General features: G+C 34.7%; 4 protein-coding genes across 4 annotated transcripts; all 4 read left to right on the plus strand.

The window, feature by feature from the left end:
- The first annotated feature begins 2,944 nt into the window (after positions 1-2,944).
- On the plus strand, positions 2,945-4,938 carry LOC123560335 (putative gamma-glutamylcyclotransferase CG2811). Its single transcript, XM_045352539.2, has 2 exons — positions 2,945-3,185; positions 4,459-4,938. The coding sequence occupies exons 1-2, from the start codon at positions 3,006-3,008 to the stop codon at positions 4,771-4,773; spliced, it is 495 nt and encodes a 164-aa protein (XP_045208474.2). The 5' UTR covers positions 2,945-3,005; the 3' UTR covers positions 4,774-4,938.
- Positions 4,939-8,596: 3,658 nt separating this feature from the next.
- LOC123560332 (gamma-glutamylaminecyclotransferase C-like) lies at positions 8,597-10,587 on the plus strand. Its single transcript, XM_053516901.1, has 2 exons — positions 8,597-8,785; positions 10,273-10,587. The coding sequence occupies exons 1-2, from the start codon at positions 8,597-8,599 to the stop codon at positions 10,585-10,587; spliced, it is 504 nt and encodes a 167-aa protein (XP_053372876.1).
- Positions 10,588-13,705: 3,118 nt separating this feature from the next.
- LOC123560331 (gamma-glutamylaminecyclotransferase C-like) lies at positions 13,706-16,740 on the plus strand. The gene is made up of 2 exons (XM_045352538.2): positions 13,706-14,314; positions 15,733-16,740. Exons 1-2 carry the CDS (start codon positions 14,129-14,131, stop codon positions 16,045-16,047), a joined length of 501 nt encoding a protein of 166 aa, XP_045208473.2. The 5' UTR covers positions 13,706-14,128; the 3' UTR covers positions 16,048-16,740.
- A 1,465-nt stretch (positions 16,741-18,205) lies between these two features.
- LOC123560330 (gamma-glutamylaminecyclotransferase-like) lies at positions 18,206-20,398 on the plus strand. The gene is made up of 2 exons (XM_045352537.2): positions 18,206-18,556; positions 18,900-20,398. The coding sequence occupies exons 1-2, from the start codon at positions 18,371-18,373 to the stop codon at positions 19,194-19,196; spliced, it is 483 nt and encodes a 160-aa protein (XP_045208472.2). The 5' UTR covers positions 18,206-18,370; the 3' UTR covers positions 19,197-20,398.
- The last annotated feature ends 1,676 nt before the right edge of the window (positions 20,399-22,074 follow it).

Below are 22,074 nucleotides of genomic sequence, written 5' to 3' on the forward strand. Positions count from 1 at the left end.
AATTTATAAATAGTCAATCAAATATTAACTTACTTCTCTACGGAGCATTTGATTAATTTGTCCGACTAAAATATGAACGTAAACGTCTCGAGCCATTGTTAACCATAATTGTCAAGGGGTAATGCATTATCTTTTTATCATTTGAAAGATTTATGCTCAAAGAATCAGTACCGAGTTTTAGATTGTGTGGTTTCTTATTTATAAGCTCCACGTTAATAATATATACAAAAACAAACTGTCGACTCTACCTTGAGAAATGTTAATTATATTCTTTTACGCGTATAAATAATTTAACATAATTTTCATTTGTCATGAAACTTTTACTTGGATATGTCATTAGAAATGTGTTTGGTTTAACCTCACACCGACACAGTTATAGGTCATACGGCGACCTTCCAGCTTGTCATGGTGGAGGAAGACCCCAGGTGCCTGTCCGGGTACTATTTCATTATAGGGGACACGTGGGTAGAATCATGAACCGACCTTCCGTTAACCAGCTGGATGGCTCCCTCACATGAAGAATTCTAAGCCTCAGGTGAGACTCGAAAACACATCGATGAGGGACAGTATGTCGTTAACAAATATATTTATTATGTGTAGAATGTGCATATATGAATCAAAGAAACAAGAGAAACTGTCTATTTATAAAGAAAGATTATATTCCAAGACAAGTGGGTTTTACACTAGAAAAGTAAATGTAGAAAAACTGGAAACATGGATCACAGCAAATACAACCGTAGCAACCTTATATTATTGAATCTCTGTATCTAGAATTCTAGGAAATCGAGCGTTTTACTTCGAGATTACCGAAATTCGACGTAAAATGATACCTTGAGCACGTGTTTTCGGGACGGGGTTTGAAAATATGTTCGAGACAACCGGATTTTACGATATACTAGTTCGGTATATCGAATTTCAACTACATATGGCAATTCTGTCGAGTTTCAGACGACTTACTGAGATTTAAATTCATTCAGGTATCATTTGTTTATTAAATCTATACCTAATTCTATACATATCTGCGTAATAAAGACTAATTTACATTGTGAGTAATGATCATCTATGCAATACTTAATGCTCATTAGTGTTGCAACACTCATTAATGTTTCAACCCTATTACCTAGTCAATACCTTATCCTTCACCAATATTCCATGAAAGCGAGGCTAGTATGGGATACAGGCTGGTCATCCAAACTATCTATACAGCGGGGATGTTCAATATCTCTAACTGGACTATTTACTGACTAAATGACCATGTAGGTGCAACTAGATCTCTGTATATTACTTTTACATTTCATTTCCAAGAAGCTGTGCTTCTACGGCGATCATTCCTGTATATGTATAACTCTGATGATTCCTTATGATGTAAAAGCATAAGTATGCGGAGATTATTCCTGTGCATGTAAAACTGTGAGGATTCTATATATTTAAAACATATGTATACGGAGATTATTTTTGTACATGTTTAACTGTGATGATTCCTTTTATGTAAAGTCATATGTATACGGAGATTATTTCTTGTGATGATTCCTTATATGTAAAAACATATGTATACGGAGATTATTTCTGAACATGTATAACTGTGATGATTCCTTATATGTAAAAACATGTATACGAAGATTACTTCTGTACATGTATAACTGTGGTGATTCCTTATATGTAAAGTCATATGTATACGGAGTTATTACTGTACATGTATAACTGTGATGATTCCTTTTTAATTAAAGGCATATGTATATGGAGATTATTTCTTGAGATGATTTCTTATATGTAAAATATATGTATACTGAGATTATTTCTGTACATGTATAACTGTGATGACTCCTTATATGTAAAAACATATGTATACGGATATTATTTCTGTACATGTATAACTGTGGTGATTCTTAATAGGTAAAAGCATATGTATATGGCGATTATTCCTGTGTATGTATAACTGTGATGATTTCTTATATGTAAATGCATATGTATATGGCGATTATTCCTGTGTATGTATAACTGTGATGATTTCTTATATGTAGATGCATATGTATATAGCGAGTATTCCTGTATGTATAACTGTGATCATTCCTTATATGTAAAAGCATATGTGTACGGAGATTATTCCTGTACATGTATAACTACGTATAGATTATTCCTGAACATGCATGTGTAAATGTATAACGGATATTAATCCCGAGATTATTCCTATTACTTGTTGTAATGTTTGTGCAGTTCAAAGTTTACATACTACTTTTGGTCGTTTCCCAAAAATGGTTAATAACGTTAACTTTGCTTCCAATCCAAGGGAAGTAACTGTAGATAGTTTGAATAATTTTTGGTCTAAAGTATTACAGCTCTTTTGTTAAATCAGATACATTCGGTTGATGAAGTACAGGCGGCAACATATGAATTTTATTTAAGACTGTACAAATTTCAAAATATACGGAAGTAAAGGGTAGTCGGCTATATGAAATAGTTACATGGATTTTTGGTGACCAGATGCGGGATATATGCGGTCTTGAAAGTCCATTATAGGCGAGAACGACAGCGTCTTTTCGTCCCTGGTCACCATGTTACTGAAAATTCGTTATTTTCTATAGTTTGAAAACAACACAGCAAACACAAAAATCGTGTCGCTGTTTACACTAGTTCTGATAAGAACTTCCGACTTTCTGTACCAAAATAATGCGTCAGTGTATTGATGATTGAATGCGTTACACCCAGATAACATCGAGTAATTGATAGGGATTAAATATGTGTGCGAACAAGCTTCGATTTTCTATTGTTCTATTAATTTACGTATTTCACCAATATTGTTACTATTTAATGGTGTTAAATTTAACTATACTTTATAGCATGTTGTGTCTTTTCCAAATTTCAAATTTTCGCTTTATAAGCGTGGGTTCCGGTTGATGTACCCGTCTATATGTTATACTGTATAAATGGAACGAGTTATAATTTACGTACGCACCGTTTTATGCTGATATAAATAAACGTGACCTTTTACACTATTGATTATCATCATGTTGATATTTGTGTATGGAACATTAAAATCCGGTGAACCAAACTACAATTTAATGCAAGATGAGACAAGCGGCATGTGCATACCACGCGGAGTTGCTTATACAAAGCAGAAATATCCCCTAGTAGTGGCATCAAGATATAACGTACCGTACTTACTGGATAAACCAGGAATTGGACATGTAAGTAAACACGTGTTCTATTTAAGGCCCGAACGATCATAACTATAAATACATTTCTATTTCAACATATCTTATTCCGTGTGGGTTCGAAACTCAGCAACAGCAGTGAATATTTTTTTATATGCACATCAAAATTATTTAACTTTCTATTCAGAGTGTTTATCATCTCCGAAGCAGATATCACGGTATGGCAGATGAGAAAAATTTGGTATCGTACCAAAAATAATATTAGTTTAATGCATTAAAAAAAATTGCATTTCGTACATAAACATAAAAATTAGAAGTGAATAATGAAAGACAGCATATATGAAGAGATACAAAAATGTAGTACTTCAAATCGAGAAATATGAAAAACAAAAAAGCTAAGGTTGAGTGCTTATAAATAAGATTTAAGACCGATTGTAATTTTAAGTCTTGATTTGATCATTGTGAAGCATATTGTTTTCTGAAATTTCTTGTTTAATTCCCACGTGGTTCTCCGAGCTAGTACTCCTACCTGTTACGCCATTGACAAAAATATCCAGTTATAATTGGACTATTGCAGAAAGAACTTATCTGACTGTAAAATAGTTGTCAAATACTCGCATATTGTATGACATCAGTAAGTGTTTGTCTGATAACATAAATTCAGTTCAAGTATTTAAGCTGAACTTTATATATTATGTTATATATACCACAATTATTTCACATAATATATGAAGACAAGAAAGTACTCTTCAGTACTTAATTTGAAAATTGGCATTTAATTGAAATGTGTTAGTTAAGTGTTCCTTTTAAGTGGTGTCATTATTAACTGTGCAACTGGTTGAACTATAGTACTATAACTTAATATATATCAATACATATCATCAAAGAAAGAAACGAAAATATGGCAACAGGAAGAAGAAAGCGAAAAGCGGATAGAAAAAAGCTAATGTCTAAAATTCTTCATGGGTGTTCGAACTCTGAAAAATGATTTGCTATTTTGGTGTGTAGATAGATTTTGTTGATAGTATAGTCAAAGCAAAGACCATTGTTGCTTAAATAGACAATTGTTTCCATTCAGAATCTTTAGTATGGAGATATTTAATGCCATCAAACTTGGTGTGTAGATAGATTCTTTTGTCAATGAATATTGTTGTAACCTTCAGGTATCCTCAGAACAGTGATATACATTACAACTGTCTTTTCGAAGGCACGCTGTCACTTGTTACAGCAGCTCTTGTTTAGATTACTCCCTCGTGTTTATCACAACGTATTTTTTTCAGTATTAATATTCAGTTTTACATTTTAGAATGTTCAAGGAGAACTATATGAAGTTGATGATGCTCAATTAGAACGACTTGACAGGCTAGAAAATCATCCAAAGTTTTATATCCGAAAAGATGTTGTCGTAACAAGGAACAAAGATGACACAAGTTCAGGGGAAAACATTGCGGCACAAGCTTACTTTCTTGTGAACTTTAGACCGCATTTGTTAGAACTATCAATGCTTGAGAGTTATAAAGACATGATTGATGGGAAAAAGTACAGCAAACACAAGGATCGTGATGTTCAAGCTCCTCTGTGGTGGTATGAAATACATACTGACTATGAAAAAGAAATATAAGTGTTGAAACAATGAATTACCTTTATGCAATGTTTCTACATTTTTCTTGTACCAAAGTTAGGTTGTTGTCTTCTAAAACATTTTACACTGCTATAATGATAATATTACATCGGGTTGAATTACTGATATGTGTTGTGTTACGAATAAACATGATTTAGCAACAAACTCAAGTTCTTGTTATTGGACTAAACCATTTTATTAAACCTTTTAGAATCAAACAATAATAAAAGCATGAGCTTTCCAAAACCCTTTAAGTTATTATCTGTATGATGGCTGAACGTTTGACTTTGAAATTGGAAATTCATCGTTAAAATAAAAGACAGAGGGGAGTGGTGGTCTAGTGGATAAGGTGTTGGCCGCTCAATTCAGGGATCGCGGGTTCGAGCCCCACTGGGGTCACGACCATATATTCCTCTTTTGTAATAAGAAGAATCGATGGGTTGCCTTTATCGCCCCAGAAAAGGTTGCATGAAAGTTTGCATGTTAAATATATGGGAGTGGCAAGACTACAGATATAATTCTGTGTCCATAGCTACCGTATGCATCTTAAAAGAAGTAACACTAATTAAGATTTTATTTTTATACTGCAAAGCATGTTTTAATAAGTTAAAACATAACTAAAGACTTAAGGCATGATCATAACTTTAATTAACAAACATAATATTCTGGACGCATTGCTTGAGAGGGCTAAGACGCTTTCCGATGGAGATTAAGTTCAATTCCTGGCTACTCCTTCTGCGCTTTTTTCTTGGACAAGGCACTTTATCACCATTGTCTTAATTAAATCAGCTGTAAATGGGTACAAGCAAAGTGCTGGGGGAAGTTATATTTGTTTTTAACTGTTCTTACAATAGGATCGTTCAAAAGCTCTACAGAGCAGCATTGTTTCACAATGCTACCATGGATAAAATTTACTTTTACCTTTACTTTTTAAATTTACACTTGACACTACATAATAAGTAAGAAGCAGATGAACAGTTCGATATAAACACGTTTATTTTATAAACATTTATAAATAATAAATCTATCACTATTTTGTTTTTTCGGCGAACGCCGTCTAAGAACGAATTCGTTACCTATGCCACGTGACTTCAGTTTGCAAATCAAACTACTTGATAACGCATTATAGATAATTTATCAAAATGGAAGATTTATGCAACACTCTGCCTGATTGGACGAGAGTGTCAGTTTCTTTCACTCTGTTGATTGTGCTACGCTGAGTGAAATGTAGACAGAGCGTTTATCCTAAATGACGCTGTTCACACTTTTAAAGCTAACTTTGGCTCAGTATATTTAGCAAGAATATTGATATATCTCAAAATGATAAGTAAGTTTAATAAATATGATAAAAACCCTGTTCAAATACCAACATATATCAAATTAAAGAAAGAGCTGAATACGGTCTGCGTATCACATGAATAAGGGTGTGATAAGAGTCTTTTATGTAGAGAAGTGCTTTTTAAAAGATTTTCCTTGTTACAATTGTCGTCTGTATATGAAAAGGTTTCTTGCTTTTGTGACTTATTCAGATTGCATATTAAAATGAGTACTTGTTTGCTTTGATATATTTGTTATAAATTATTTAACTGATTTATTATATATGAATATTTTTCTTTAGTATGGTATGCAAATATTGAACCCAGTTGAAATCTGTTTTATTATGTATATGCTATATAATGACTGAATCTCATTACACTGAAATGAAAGTACGCTGCATACAGTTTATCTATGTGATATGACTACGGTCAAACTTTGCTTATGGAACAGAAATATTGAAATAATTACAATTGTATGTTTTGCTTGACCTTCACTTTCTTATAGGTGTGACGTCATTGTCCAAACATTCATGAATAGCGAATATGCATTTGTTAAAGCGGGATCAGTTGGCTTATTTTAGAAATAAATAAAAATAATAAATAAAAAAATCCTTTAATTGATTTTTCCTCATGTATTCTAATCAAACTTGATTTGTAGCATCTTTATTAGGCCCGCAGCCAACTTTGTTCAGCTAGAACAGTTGACCCCTTTTAGGGGCTGCTAGAGCTAAAACTAGAAATGCCTTTATACAGTGTCTCATGAACAGCTTGGTGGATCTTTGTCATACTTGGTCTGGAGCATCATTATAAGGTCCTCTTCCAAATTTATTTATATAGGAACTTGGGCCCTATTAGGGACCACTATAGCTAAAAGTAGATATGCCTTTCTTCGCATTAACCACTAAAATGTAATGGATTTTTATCAAACTCGACGTGTAACAATATCGTAAGGTCTCCTGCTGTTTTGTTACAAATGGGGATAGGGACCAATTTAGCTAAAAATATAAACACGTTTAATGACCTCTTCTCATGAACCGCTTCATGAATTTTCATCAAACTACGGCTGTAATTATTCGTCTAAGGATAAACGAAAGAAAATTGCAACCCTACGAAACCTTTGCGAAAAATTAAAAGAGAACCATTTAAATTGTTAAAGTGCGGTGTTTAGTTTTGCAATTTGAAAAATGTTAGATGAAAGATGAATGTTAGATGAAAAATTCATAAACTTCTTTCCTTATTACAATTCGCCGACCATCATTTTTAAAGATATTTCTTGTTATTTATTTAATTTATTAATAGACATTTTATAAATATGTTTACAAAACATCTAAATAATGCTAAAGTTTTATTTTCTGATATATCATTGTACGAACAATAGATGTGGTAGCCCGTATCATGCTAAGCACGACTGATTCTGCCTTTGCGACCATTGTAGAACATCCGTGCAGTCTGATCATGATCTGCACTGTTCGCCATTCATTCAGTATTTTTGGTAAGCACACATTTTAACAGTTAATGGTAAACAGTAAACAGTAAATTGAAAGATGGACAAGTTCATTATAGAAATTTAGCAGGGTGAGGGTTAATCCGTATGAATAATAAACGTGTTTATATCTGTTTGTTAAACTGCAATTTTTCCTAATTCATCAGTAATTAAGTTGAAATAATGAGTGTTTTGATACTTTTGTAACGCACATTAAAAAATTCATTACCGAATCATTACCTATATGAAATGAAACAGATTGAAAGAAATATTCCGAAGGGGCCACATTTGATGGCGATACCTTAAAGAAATTTCCTGAATTTCCTTGGGTTGTGACTTTAAACTAAACAGAACAAACATGCTAGTATGGTAAGCCTGCTTGAGCGTCCTCCTTTAAAATTATCCTGACTATGAATAAAGGCTTTCTGCTGCCTTTTTTGGTTCAAATTGATGGTTAAAGACGAAAGTGTCCTTAGTATACTAGTAATTTTAGTCGGGTGATTTCATATTGACTATATTATTTGGCCTTTGACTTTTGGTCAAATAACTAAAGCAATATGAAATCATCTTATTAATAACAATATGTTAAAAGCTATCATTCAATTTCATAATATTAATTAATCTTTAATGCATTGTATAATTTTTTCTTGTGTTAGTTGTATTATATACTGTATCCCAGCACCAACAGTTTCATTACATAACTCTGAATATGAAAGCTAGAAAAAAAAGCTAATAATCAACGTATATATCATACAATCGGCTCTACAAATGCATATGTTAATTAATATCAAATATTGTATGAGGACAATGTATTTCGACATATCATGTTAAGATATTTAATTATTGTTATGAAAAGATAGAAATATGTGATAATTTATTCTACCCTAGTCGGTAAATCATTTTTATATCTGCTATGTAAATTAACAGCAATTTGAAAATCAGAAACAGTATATTTAGAATGTACCAAATGCGAATTTCCTATGCACTGTTACAGTAACAAACTACTAGTTAAACACTACCGATCATGACGTTGTTTTTGATATTTGTGTATGGGACATTAAAATCCGGTGAACCAAACTATAATTTGATGCAAAATGAGACAAGCGGTGTGTGCATACCACGTGGAGTTGCTAACACAAAAGAGAAATATTCCCTTGTAGTGGCATCTAGATATAACATACCGTACTTACTGGTTAAACATGGAGCAGGGCATGTAAGTTAACACGTGTTCTATTTGTTGTTCTAAACTGTCGAAGGACATTTAAGTCAACACGTGTGTAAACGTATTCTATTTGTTGATCTAAATTTTAGAAGCATTTGCTCTTTATACTGCAGTTTCAGCATATTTTAATCCTAGTTGTTGGCAACATTTCAGACTTGATAAACCGTACGACTGTAATAATTATCTATATATTTAGAGTGGGTATGACATCTATTTATTGTCCTTTATCGTTACATTGTAGGAATTCTTTCGCCGCCAAGGAGTCATTCTTGCTGCAAAATAACTTTTTAAGACACGACAGGATATCTATTTTGACAAACTTTATGAACAAGACTACTACCTTAAATATATTGTGATATGTAGCGTAAAAATTCCACTGAGTTCTTACGTTTCTAAAATAGCAAATTTCAGCAATGTAACTATTGAATAATTCCAAATTAAACTGAAAATATTTGATATTAAGATTTTTTAAAGTACGATTTTGTCTACATTATTTAGCCGTTTCAGCATTACCTGATTACCCTCTACATGTTCATTATGTCCCCCCGCACATTCTGGTTTCGTGTTGTCTGTCTGTCTGTCTGTCATTCTATCCGTTTGTCTGTGTCTGTCTATCACATAGTTTGTCCATGCAACTTCTCCGGCATCACTCGACGGATTAACACTAATCTTCACAAGAGTGATCATTGCCAAGCCTAGTTGTGCATGTCGTCGGCATTTTCGTGTTCGATGATTTTCAGCAGAGGTATGGCCCTTCATTCATCACACTTTATATGTTATAGCCCTTGATTTGTCATATTTTACACTACTTACTGTTTAAGTTACGCTGAATCTCATCAAACCCCAAAAATTATCAATGTGAAGCGTAGTTGTGCATACTGTCATCATGTTCTGATTAAATTATTTCCGACAGAGTCGTGACTCCTAATTTGTCAAATTATTTCATCAGTGCTACGTCTCTGATATCACTTGTTGGAATTCCACCTAACTTAACCGTCAAGCCTAGTTGTATACATAGTTAGAATTATATGGTTCAGTGATTTTCCCTGGAGTTATTTTATATTTTGTGGCATTTTACAATATCTGTATGAAAAGTGGTGGGAGACGCACGTTTCTAGTGGAAAACAATCTCTAGTTTAGATTATAATTATTCGTCCAAAAACATTGCCAGAAGAGAGAAAAACAGGGACGTTTTCATGCAGCTTCTCCATAACCATTTGTTCGACTTAGAAGAAGTTGAAAATCTCCCTATCAAGAATGTTGTAATAATAACGTGGTCACCTGTAGGTGTGGTCTTTCTTTGCCCTGAAACATTAAATATCTTTGTGTCAGAAACTGTTGGCCAGATTTTGAAATAATTTCACAGATACATGTAAATGTTTTAGAGCCACCATCTGCCCCTCGTTTAGCTGTTTACTCCTTTTATATCACAAAAAAAGAGAAAATAAAATCTTCGAAAATTTAGTTTCTTCTTACAGAATGTTCAAGGAGAAATGTATGAAGTTGATGATGCTCAGTTAGAACTACTTGGCAAATTAGAGTCTCATCCAAAATTGTACATGCGAAAAGATGTTGTCTTAACCAGAAACAGAGATGACCCCAGTTCACGGGAGGACTTTACGGCACAGGCTTACTTTCTTGTGAACTTCAGGCCCCATTTACTTGATCTTCCAATGCTGGAGAGTTATAAAGACATGATTGATGGGAAAAAGTATAGCAAACACAAGGATCGTGATGTTCAAGCTCCCCTGTGGTGGTACGAAATACATACTGAATATGAACAAAAAATATAAGTATTTAGTAACAATTACCTTTATGCAATGTTTCTACATTTTTCTTGTACCAATGTAAGGCTGTTTTTCTTTTAAATATTTCATACTGCTATACTGGTAATATTACATCGAGTTAAAATACTGATATATGTTGTGTTGTTATGAATAAATAGGATTTAGCAAAGTAAGTACTTGTTATTGGACTAAACCATTTTATTTAGAATCAAACAATAATAAAAACATGAGTTTTCCAAAACCCTTAGCATTTGTATGATGGCTGAACATGTAAGTGACAAATCAAATAGACGCCCGCCGAAAGTACGAAATATAAATACACTTACCATCTAATACCTCTGCGATAGCTTTCTCAGAACATTTTTTGAAATTTCTCACATTTTTAGTAAAAAAAGTGTGGCCAGTCATTGTCCGGCGTCCGGCGTCGTGTGTCGTGCGTCAACATTTGCTTTGTTAAGACTCTATAGAGGCCACAGTTTGGACCCAGTCTTTATGGAACTTTGTCAAAATGTTTGTCTTGATGATTTCTAGGTCAGTTTTGAAACTGGGTTATGTGGGATCAAAAACTAGGTAAGTAGGCTAGACCAAAATAAATCTTGTTAACATTCTAGAGTCCACAATTTAAAACTGAAACTCATGAGAATTGGTCAGAATGTTTGTTTTGATGACTTCTAGGTCAAATATGAATCTGGGTCATGTGGAGTCAAAAACAAGGTCACCCGGTCAAATCAAAGGAAAAGCTTGTTAACACTCTAGAGGCCATATTTTGATTCTATCTTCATGAAACTTGGTCAAAAAGTTTATCATGATGACCTTTAGGCCCAGTTTGAAACTGGGTTATGTGGAGTCAAAAACTAGTTCACTAGGCTAGATCAAAGGAAAACCTTGTTTACACTCTAGAGACCACATTTTAAGTTTGAAACTCATGAGAATTGGTCAAAATGTTTTTTCTTGATGACCTCTATGTCAAGTTAGAATATAGGTAATGTGGGGGCAAAAACTAGGTCATTCGATCAAATCAAAGGAAAAACTTGTTAATACTCTAGAGGCCATATTTATGACCCTATGAGACTTGGTCAGAATGTTTGACTAGATGACCTTTAGGTCAAGTTCGTATCTTGTTCATGTGGGGTCAGAAACTAGGTCATCTGATCAAATCAAAGGAAAAGTTTATTAACTCTCTACTGGCCACATCTGTGACCTTATCTTCATGAAACTTGGACAGAACGTTTTATCTTAATGCTCCCTAGGCCAAATATAAAACTGGGTTATGTGAAGTAAAAAATTCGGTCGCTAGGCTAGTTCAAAGGAAAAGTTTTTAAACACTCTTGATGCTAAATTAATGAAATCTTCATGAAACTTAAACAGCATGTTTATCTTGATGATTCCTAGGCCAAGTTTGAAACTGGATCATGAGGGGTCAAAAACTAGGTCACCCATTCAAATCAAAGGAATGCTTATTAACATTCTAGAGGTCACATTTATAACCCTATCTTCATGAAAGTTGATCAGAATGTTTATCTTGATGATCCCTAGGTCAAGTTCGAATCTGAGTCATGTGGTTTCAAAAACTACGTCACGTGCTCAAATCACATGAAAAGCTTGTTAACACTCTAGAAGCCACGTTTATGCTCGTATCTTCACAAAATATGGTCAGAATGTTTATCTTGATGATCTCTACGCCATGATTGAATCTTGGACATTTTGGTTAAAAACTAGGTCACTGGGTTAAATCAAAGGAAAAGACTGTTAACGCTCTAGAGGATGTAAGCCCAATTACTCAGGTGAGCGATCCAGGGTTACCATGACCCTCTTGTTTAATTTTCTTTGATATCCTACCATAATATGAGTTGTTCGGCCGGAAGCACTGAGTGAATATCTCAGTTCCATGAAAGACGTAAGTACTGGTGTAAGAATCGAGTCATTTGTACGTAAGTGGTCATAAATCCTATTAACAGCGCAGCGAGGTTATGTGTTTATCCTCGTGTTTTGTTGTCGCTTTGAAAATATCGTATTAACTACCATTCGTGGATCAAATTATTCCAAGACGAAATTAGAAAATGTAAATGTATGCAAATATCATACAAACTTTCTTTGTATTGTGTGATTACTGTCGAAATTATAAAAAACTTTATAGAAATACACTAAGATCAATCATGGCAAAAGAATACAATTTACATTATGTCAGTATGTATATTTACTCGAACTTGGTCAGAATTAATCTCTCCACAGTTTAAGTTCGAAACTCATGAGACTTGGTCAGAATGTCTGTCTTGATGACCTCTAGATCAAGTTTGAATCTGGGTCATGTGGGATAAAAAAACTAGGTCACCAAGTCAAATCAAAGGAAAAGCTTGTTTACACAATTGGTGCCACATTTATGACCCTATCTTCATTTATCTTGGTCAGAATATTTATCTTGATGTTTGAAACAGGGTAATGTGGGGTCAAAAACTAGGTCACCCGCTCAAATCAAAGGAAAAGCCTGTTAACACTCTAGAGGTCACATTTCTGACCCTATTTTCATGAAACTTGGTCAGAATGTTTATCTTAATAATCGATAGGCCATGTTCAAATGTTCATGACTAGGCTAGTTCGTGACTAGGCTAGTTCAAAGGAAATGCGTGTTAACACACTTGAAGCCACATTTATGACCCTATCTTCGTTAATCTTGGTCAAAATGTTTATCTTGATGATCCCTAGACCATGTATGAATCTGGGTCATGTGGGGTCAAAAACTAGGTCACCCGGTCAAATCAAAGGAAAAGCCTGTTAACGCTCTAGAGGATGTAGGCCCAATTACTCAGGTGAGCGATTCAGAGTCATCATGACCCTCTTGTTTAAGTTTTTACAGTCATTTAAATGTGAAAATGTTAATGATGTACGTATTTTTTCCATTTATATATGCAAAGCTTTTGATTGAAATAAGAAATAATACAAGTATAGGCTCATGCAGACGTACATTTGTGAAATACATACAGCTGTTGTCTTAATTTGAACTTTACTTGTCAACTTTCTATTTTTTTTTTTTTTTTTGTATTATATTAATGCATATCAATACTAACTTATGTTAAAACAATTTACTTGATCCAATACATGCTGTCTCTCTCGTTAAAACAAATCATGTAGACAACGAAAGTAATATCCAATTTGTACGTTTTGTCATCGTGCCATACCATGATTTAGATTATGAATTATATATGATGCTGTGCTCATGAATCTTGTCAGGTTTATTGCATAATAAAACTATTCTAAGCTAATTCTATTCCATCATACAATCGGTTCTACAACTGCATATGGTAATTAATATCAAATATTGTATGAGGACAATGTATTTCGACATATCATGCTAAGGTATTTAATCATTGTTATGGAAAGATCGGAACATGTAATAAATCATTCTACCTTACTTGGAAAATCATTTTTATAACGGCTATGTAAACTAACAGCAATTTGAAATTGAGAAACGGAAACAGTATATTTAGAACGTACAACGAAATAAAACAAGACGCAATTTTCCTACTAACAGTTTACGCTACAGTTCATCATGTTGTTTTTGATATTTGTGTATGGAACATTAAAATCCGGTGAACCAAACTATCATTTGATGCAAAATGAGACAAGCGGTGTGTGCATACCACGTGGAATCGCTTACACAAAGGAAAAATATCCTCTTGTAGTGGCATCTAGATATAACATACCGTACTTACTGGATAAACCAGGAACAGGGCACGTAAGTAAACATGAATTCTAATTGTTGTTCTAAACTGTAGAAGGGCGTGTAAATAAACAACGTTTAAACCGCCGCGAATGCCTAGTGGTAGAGCGTCCGCTTCGAGTGCGGGAGGTCGTGGGTTCGATCCCCGGCCGCGTCATATCAAAGACGTGAAAAATGGCACCAGAAGCTCCCTTGTTTGGCGCTCAACATTAAAAGGGAAACCGGCTTTTACTTCTGTCATACCTTCGTAGCTACCTGTTTTCCTATACCGTAACATTATAGTGCTTACGCTACTACAGTTGCAAATTTCAGCAATGTAACTATTGAATTATTTCAAATTGAACTGAAATGTTTTTATATACATTTATTTTTAAAGTAAAGGCGATACCTACGATTTTGTCTACATTATTTAGCCATTCCAGAATTACCTGATTACCATTTACATATTTATTATATCCCCCGCAGGTAGTGTTGTCTGTCTGTTTGTCATTCTGTCCGTCTGTCTAGCTGTATCTGTCTATCACATAGTTTGTCCATGAAACTTCTCCAACACCACTGAACGGCTTTACACCAATTTTTACAAAAGTGATCATTGCCAAGCCTAGTTGTGTATGTCGTCGGCATTTTCCGGTTCGATGATTTTCAGCAGAATTATTGCCTTCATCACACTAGAGTTCATCATACTTTATGAGTTATGGCACTTTATTTGTCATATTTTACTGTGTTTACACTACTTGCCGTTTACAATTACGCTGAATTTCATCAAACCCCATAAGTTATAGTTGTACATATAATCATCATGTTCTGATTTAATTATTGACTCTTGTCAAATTCTATCATCAGTGCTATTTCTGATACCACTTGTTGAATTCCACCGAACTTAACAGTAATCATCACTCTCGAGCCTAGCTGTATAAATAGTTGGAACTATATAGTTCAGTGATTTTCCCTGGAGTTATGGCCCTTAATTGGTGTCATTTTACAATTTCTGATTGGAAAATGGTGGGTTCATGAAAAACAATCTCTAGTTTAAATTACATGAATAATTACTCGTTCAAAAACATTGCCACAAGAGATAAAAATAGAAAAATGTTCATGCAGCTTCTCCTTAACCATTTGTTCGACTTTAAAGTAGTTGTAAATCCCCCTATCAAGAATGTTGTAATAATAACATGGTCACCAGTGGGTGTGGTCTTTCTTTGCCGTGAATGTATATAGTTGCAATATAAAATATCCTTGTGTCGTGTCAGAAATTGTTAGCCATAGTTTAAAATAATTTCACACAAGAATATTCTAGGTAACCGTAGTTTGTTTGAATTAGTTACGTTCGTCAAAAACCTCAGATAAATGATTAAGAGCTATTGTATAAGTTAACCCCTTTTATATCACAAAAAAAAGAAAAAACATTTTGCAAATTTAGTTCTTTCTTACAGAATGTTCAAGGAGAACTGTATAAAGTTGACGCTGCTCAGTTAGCGTTTCTTGACAGATTAGAGTCTCATCCAAAATTGTACGTGCGAAAAGATGTTGTCTTAACCAGAAACAAAGATGACCCCAGTTCACGGGAGGACATTGCAGCACAAGCTTACTTTCTTGTGAACTTCAGGCCCCATTTACTGGATCTACCAATGTATGACAGTTATAAAGACATGATTGATGGGAAAAAGTACATAAAACCCAAGGATCGTGATGTTCCAGCACCGTTGTGGTGGTACGAAATACATACTGGTTATGAAGAAGAAATATAATGTATTATTCTGTTCATAACGTTTATAGTGCGAACAAATACTGTAGATCAGGTATTATTAACCCTCACCCTGCTAAATTTCTATAATGAACTTGTCCATCTCTCAATTTGAACAGTACCATTAACTGTTAAAAGGGGTGCTTATCAGAAAGACACTGACTGAATGGCGAACAGTGCAGATCTTGATCAGACTGCACGAATGTGCAGTCTGATCATGATCTACACTGGTCGCAAAGGTAGAATCAGTCGTGTCCAGCATGGTAAGGGTTAAAGTAGCGAAGGTTTTATTTTCTGATAAATTCGCGAATAAAGTTCAACGCCAATTATATACTCGCGAATTATATCCAGAATTAAAATTAGCTACAAAGTGCGAATTTTGACAACGCAAGGATGTTTAATGTCGACCAAGTCGCGAAACAAAAGTAGCTCGAAAAGTATCTAATATAAAGTAAGTGCTTCTGCATTTATTTTACCGTGACAGGACTGTTGTTTTTAAAGTATGTTATACTATCATTATTTTTCTGTCATGTATTATGTTGTCAAATGTGAATAAAAAGAATTAAGCGATAAGTTTCAGTATTTTTTATTGTTTTTAGAAAACAAAAGGAATTGAAAATAGTTAATATTCGCGCAAACACCATAGATACGAGATTTCAAATGCTGTATTTTATTTTTGATGGGTTTTACATCACACCGAAACAATAATAGATTATTTGGCGACTTTCTAGCTTTTGGTGGTGGGTGAATAATCAAAGTACCCTCCGCACAATTATTTCCGGTTCGGGTGAGCTTTGAAAATGATAATCATTATATAATGTAAAAATAAAGCAGGAACAAAGTCTGTTTATAAATGACGAAGCGAAAAGAAGCTCGCCGTAAATACGTTACATATAAAATTTGTTGATAGTTAATCATCTGTTAACAGGCAAAAAATAAAAATGAAGAGAAAAGTGTTTTAAACTTACCAAACAGTCCTTCTTTCATGCAGCAAAGTTTCTAGATGTCGACTTTTTGTCTTTTTATCAGTCAACGGGAAAATATTTCACTTCTCTTTGAAGGTAGACTAACAGAAATTTTAACATTGAGAGAAGCATTTGTTGGGAGATATAAATCACTGTGGGGAATCACATGATCAGAATAATCTCTAAACCAAAATAAATTTATGAATAATATCGGATAATACTGAAGCAACTTTTGCTGTAAATCTAAAATATAGTCGATCTCTATCATATGGCAACATAGATGTATCCTAAAACTACATAGATTTCAATCACAATCACCTTCTGATTATCTGGAACACTTCAAGAAACTGAGACTTCTTATTTTCCTTAGTTTTTGTAATTATAGGATATCTATCATTATTGTCAACTGCATAATAATTTAACAATTTTCATTAGTCGTATATTAGGCTGTGTTTAATCTAAATCATGATAGGAAATTTATTGTTCTTCAAAATATAACTTTGGCTTACAGATTATTTTGATCATGTGATTCCCCACATGTAAATGTTGTAACGGGCACCGCCTTCCTAAGCCGGGGTTTAGGGGACAAGTTCAGTTGGTGAAAGAAATGCGAGTACGGGGTTCGAATCCGACTCGGGGAATAAAGATCAGACCTTGAAGTGAATCAACAATTCAAAAGTAGATATCACATTTAATATTCAACCCGTGTCTTATCCCAACTAATTTACATATTAACAAATGTATATGAATCCTACATATTGGCAAGTGAGGGACCTCGACGCTTGTGCAGCGAGAGAAAGAACCCCTCCAGAACAGTCATCGTTTTCATATTTATGCACGTTTTACCGCGTAAAAAGATCTAACAACTGTTTCATTGGTCGCAGCAATAGTATCTAGGCAATTCATTACAAAACAAAACATCGTAAATTTCCGTAAGTGCAATTGACCAACCATGCACAAAATGACATTAATAAGAATAATTGGTTATTAGCGGCGCGTTCCAATCAAATGCCTCGTATCAGCAGACGATAATTACCAGACGTCAAAATAGAACATCAGCTGGTATAATACAAAATATGTATGTCATCTTTGCAGGTCATTTACACAGTTGAAGTCTAAATGATAAAGGTTGGTACCGGGCCTGTTACAATGTACATGTATTTGCATAATTATAGTGTGTGTATTAAGTAGTACAAGTGCATAAGTTTACACGGGATAAGATAACACATGTTCAATTTTTATGTCAATATTACAGTGCACGTTTTAATATGGTTATTGATAGAACTTCCTGATTTAGCAATTTCAATTGACAAACATATTATTTATTTTAATAAGACTACATTATTCATTTAAACTGAAACGATGACTGTTCTCATATTTGTATATGGAACTTTGAAAAGTGGATTACCGAACCATCACTTAATCGAAAATAAAACAGATGGACTTTGTATTTCACGGGGAACAGCAACTACAGAGGAGAAATTCCCGCTTGTGACTGCAACCAGATACAACGTTCCTTTCATGTTATATGCACCAGGAAAAGGTCATGTGAGTAATCTGTTTGAAAGATATCATAAAACTGAATATAGCTTCTAAATGGGTTTATTTCAATTTTATACATGTAGTACAGGCTGGTTGAGGTAAACAGCTAAAGTTTAAGGAGAGGACAACCCTAAGCTAATATAGCTTTCTGTCCAATTCCTAAAATGTTATTTTGTAAATATTTCATGATTTTCTGGATAGAAATATGTTTAAACTAAACAGTTTAATGGAACGGACACATAATTATGACCTACGTATATACATGTGGTTTGGTCTGATTCTATAGTCATCAGTGAACAAGGAAATACTGCAAAAAAATGAATATTTTATTTAATGTGTCTCATTCCAGAATATTGAAGGAGAATTATATGAGGTTGACGAAACAAGACTGAAAAGCTTGGATAAACTTGAAGCACATCCTCACTTGTACGAGAGACGAGACATTATTGTGACAAAATCTGCTGGACGAGAGGGTTCCGAGAACGCAATTAAAGTACAGTCGTATTTTCTTGTTAAATATCGACCACTTCTTTTGGACATGCCAATGTTAAAAAACTATGACGGACAAGGTTTTGTAATTCCGGAAGAACGAAAGGAAATGAAACATTGGTGGTCTGAAGTGCACATGGATTATGATGACGCTTAGAAAGATATGTGACAAATTTATTGAAAAGTATTCAAGATTGTTATTCAGTCAAACCGAGTCTATTATAATGTTGCTTGGTTCTATGCTTCCAAAGGATCTTTTCACAGACTTAAATTAACTATCACAACAGCAAGTGCCGTATGCATGGCGGCTGTTAAAAGACTCCTCGTGCTTTGACTCAGTGTTGTTATGTTCTCTGGCCCTTTGCATTCACCTCAACTGAAATTCACGCTTTAGCAGGTGCTAGGGGGCTTGAGGGGTGTTACACACTTCAATATTTCTCAGGACAGATTTTTTCAAACCGAGTCTGCTATTACGTTGCTTGGTTGCGTTCTATGCTGTCAAAAGGAATTTTCACAGGTTTTATGCATTGTTTTAGTCTAAATGATAAAATTTGTCAGCTTTTGTCAGCCGTCAGTCCTTTCACCGTATCACTGGAAAGTTGAAGACAATCAACTTTCTGAGTTCCTGTGACCTAATATCGAATGAATACACTAAGTAGTGTTATATAGCTATATACAGCTGTATACTGTAATATTATGAGCCGACAATTACATTTGTTTCCAAATAGCGGGCCTCCGTATTATTGTATCGGTGTGAAACCAACATAGAAACCCAAAATGTTGTTTTGTTTAGGATATACTTAATATTTAATTTAGTTTTTGTTTATTGTTTTTTTTTTATTTGGAAACAATTTATTTTTTAATTTTGTTGGGTTAATTGTGTCACTTTGACACAATTATAGGTCATATGGCGACTTTCCAGCTTCGATGGTGGAGGAAGACCCCAGGTGCCTGTCCGTGCATTATTTCATCACGAGCGGGCACTTGGGTAGAACCACCGACCTACCGTAAGCCAGCTGGATGGCTTCCTCACATGAAGAATTCAACGCCCCGAGTGAGGCTCGGACCCGCATCGATGAGGGGCAAGTGACTTGAAGTAAGCGACTTTAACCACTCGGCAACGGAGGACCTCAAACAACATTTCAAATTTTCATAAAATAGACTGATTATAACTCATTCTAAGACAAACAAGTGAATGAAGTATTGCCATGCAATACAAAGTCCCCTACTGGAAGGCACCTAATTTTCTCTACTGCAGTATAACATAATGAACTGATATCTGTCAATGATGTATAAACAATATTGTACTATATATACAGTATGTTATAAACAAAAGACTTGGATTAAAATTTGTATATAATTATAAAACCCTATAGTTGTTTTCATATAGCATTTTTTGGCCGATTATCAAAAAGGTAACATTATTTATAGTAAAAAAATCCATATAAGTCCACATAAAACTCTTTACCAGGTAGAGATAGGTCAAAATACACCTAAAAATTGGATGTAACATGCATGTTGTATTACAAAAAACTGGTCTTGCTTCTTCCCTACGGCCTGTAATAAGTAAGTTACAATATAAGCTATTTATAGTAAAAATAAAGGGACATAATTCTAAAAAACAAGAGTGCCTCATGGTGGTGAACATCTGTGCCAAGTGTCATCAAAATCCCTCCATGCATAAAGAAGAAATGCTCCGGACAAAGTCATTCCTGAATTTGGCATTTGACCCCTAAGCGTGACCTTGACCTTAGATCTAGGGACCTGGTTTTTGCGCACAGCAATCCGTCTCATGATAGTGAGCATTTATGCCAAGTTAATCAAAATCCCTCCATGCATGAAGAAGAAGTGTTCCAGACAAAGTCATTCTGGTATCTGACCTTTGACATCTATGTGTGACCTTGACCTTCGACCTAGGGACCAGGTTCTTGCGCATGACACTCCCTCTCATAGTGGTGAACATTTGTGCCAAGTAATATTCAAATCCTGTTATACACCGGACAGGAAAAATGTCCCATTAAATTTGATCTCCAAGTGTGACCTTGACCTTTAAGCGAGAGTTCTGGGTGTTGCGCATGACAAGTCATTTCATCATGGGGAACATTTATGCCAAGTAATATTAAAATCCCTTGGTGGATGTCAGAGTTCTGGACCGGACAGGAAAAAAAAACTATTGACCTTTGACCTCCAATTGTGACCTTGACTGTTGAGCTAGGGGTCCGGGTTTTGTGCATGACACGTCGTCTCATCATGGGGAACATTTGTGCCAAGTAATATTAAAATCCCTTCATGGATGACAGAGTTATGGATCGGACACGAAACAGACTCTGTTCATGCCATGTTAACATTTGACTGCCAAGTGTGACCTTGACATTTGAGCTAGGGGTCTGAAAGTTGTGCATGACACATCGTCTTATTATGAGGTACATTTGTGCCAAGTAATATAAAAATCCCTTCATGGATGGCAGAGTTATGGACCGGACAGGAATAAAGCCCTGTTGACCTTTGACCTCAAATTGTGAACTTGACCTTTAAGCTAGGGGTCCGGGTTTTGTGCATGACACGTCATCCCATCATGGGAAACATTTGTGCCAAGTAATATTAAAATCCCTTCATGGATGACAGAGTTAAGGACCGGACACGAAACAGACCCGGTTCATGCCATGTTAAAATTTGACTGCCAAGTGTGACCTTGACCTTTGAGCTAGGGGTCTGAAAGTTGTGCATGACACATCATCTTATTATGAGGTACATTTGTGCCAAGTAATATTAAAATCCCTTCATGGATGGCAGAGTTATGGACCGGACAGGAAAAAAGCCCTGTTGACATTTAACCTCAAATTGTGACATTGACCTTTAAGCTTGGGGTCCGGGTTTTGCGCATGACACGTCGTCTCATCATGGGGAACATTTGTGCGAAGTAATATGAAAATTCCTTCATGTATGACAGAGTTATGGACCGGACACGAAATTGCGGACGGACGGACGCACGGGCGGAATGACAGAATGACGGACGGAAAAGCGCATTCCTATAG

Source organism: Mercenaria mercenaria, chromosome 10 (assembly GCF_021730395.1).
Source record: "Mercenaria mercenaria strain notata chromosome 10, MADL_Memer_1, whole genome shotgun sequence".
NCBI classification, from domain to species: domain Eukaryota; kingdom Metazoa; phylum Mollusca; class Bivalvia; order Venerida; family Veneridae; genus Mercenaria; species Mercenaria mercenaria.

What these genes read in the sequence shown, in the direction of transcription:
- LOC123560335 (XM_045352539.2), top strand. Translation starts at nt 3,006, where the DNA reads ATGTTGATATTTGTGTATGGAACATTAAAATCCGGTGAACCAAACTAC. An exon ending in ATAAACCAGGAATTGGACAT is followed by an intron (nt 3,186 to 4,458) that starts GTAAGTAAACAC and finishes TTTACATTTTAG; the next exon opens with AATGTTCAAGGAGAACTATA.
- LOC123560332 (XM_053516901.1), top strand. Translation starts at nt 8,597, where the DNA reads ATGACGTTGTTTTTGATATTTGTGTATGGGACATTAAAATCCGGTGAA. An exon ending in TTAAACATGGAGCAGGGCAT is followed by an intron (nt 8,786 to 10,272) that starts GTAAGTTAACAC and finishes TTCTTCTTACAG; the next exon opens with AATGTTCAAGGAGAAATGTA.
- LOC123560331 (XM_045352538.2), top strand. Translation starts at nt 14,129, where the DNA reads ATGTTGTTTTTGATATTTGTGTATGGAACATTAAAATCCGGTGAACCA. An exon ending in ATAAACCAGGAACAGGGCAC is followed by an intron (nt 14,315 to 15,732) that starts GTAAGTAAACAT and finishes TCTTTCTTACAG; the next exon opens with AATGTTCAAGGAGAACTGTA.
- LOC123560330 (XM_045352537.2), top strand. Translation starts at nt 18,371, where the DNA reads ATGACTGTTCTCATATTTGTATATGGAACTTTGAAAAGTGGATTACCG. An exon ending in ATGCACCAGGAAAAGGTCAT is followed by an intron (nt 18,557 to 18,899) that starts GTGAGTAATCTG and finishes GTCTCATTCCAG; the next exon opens with AATATTGAAGGAGAATTATA.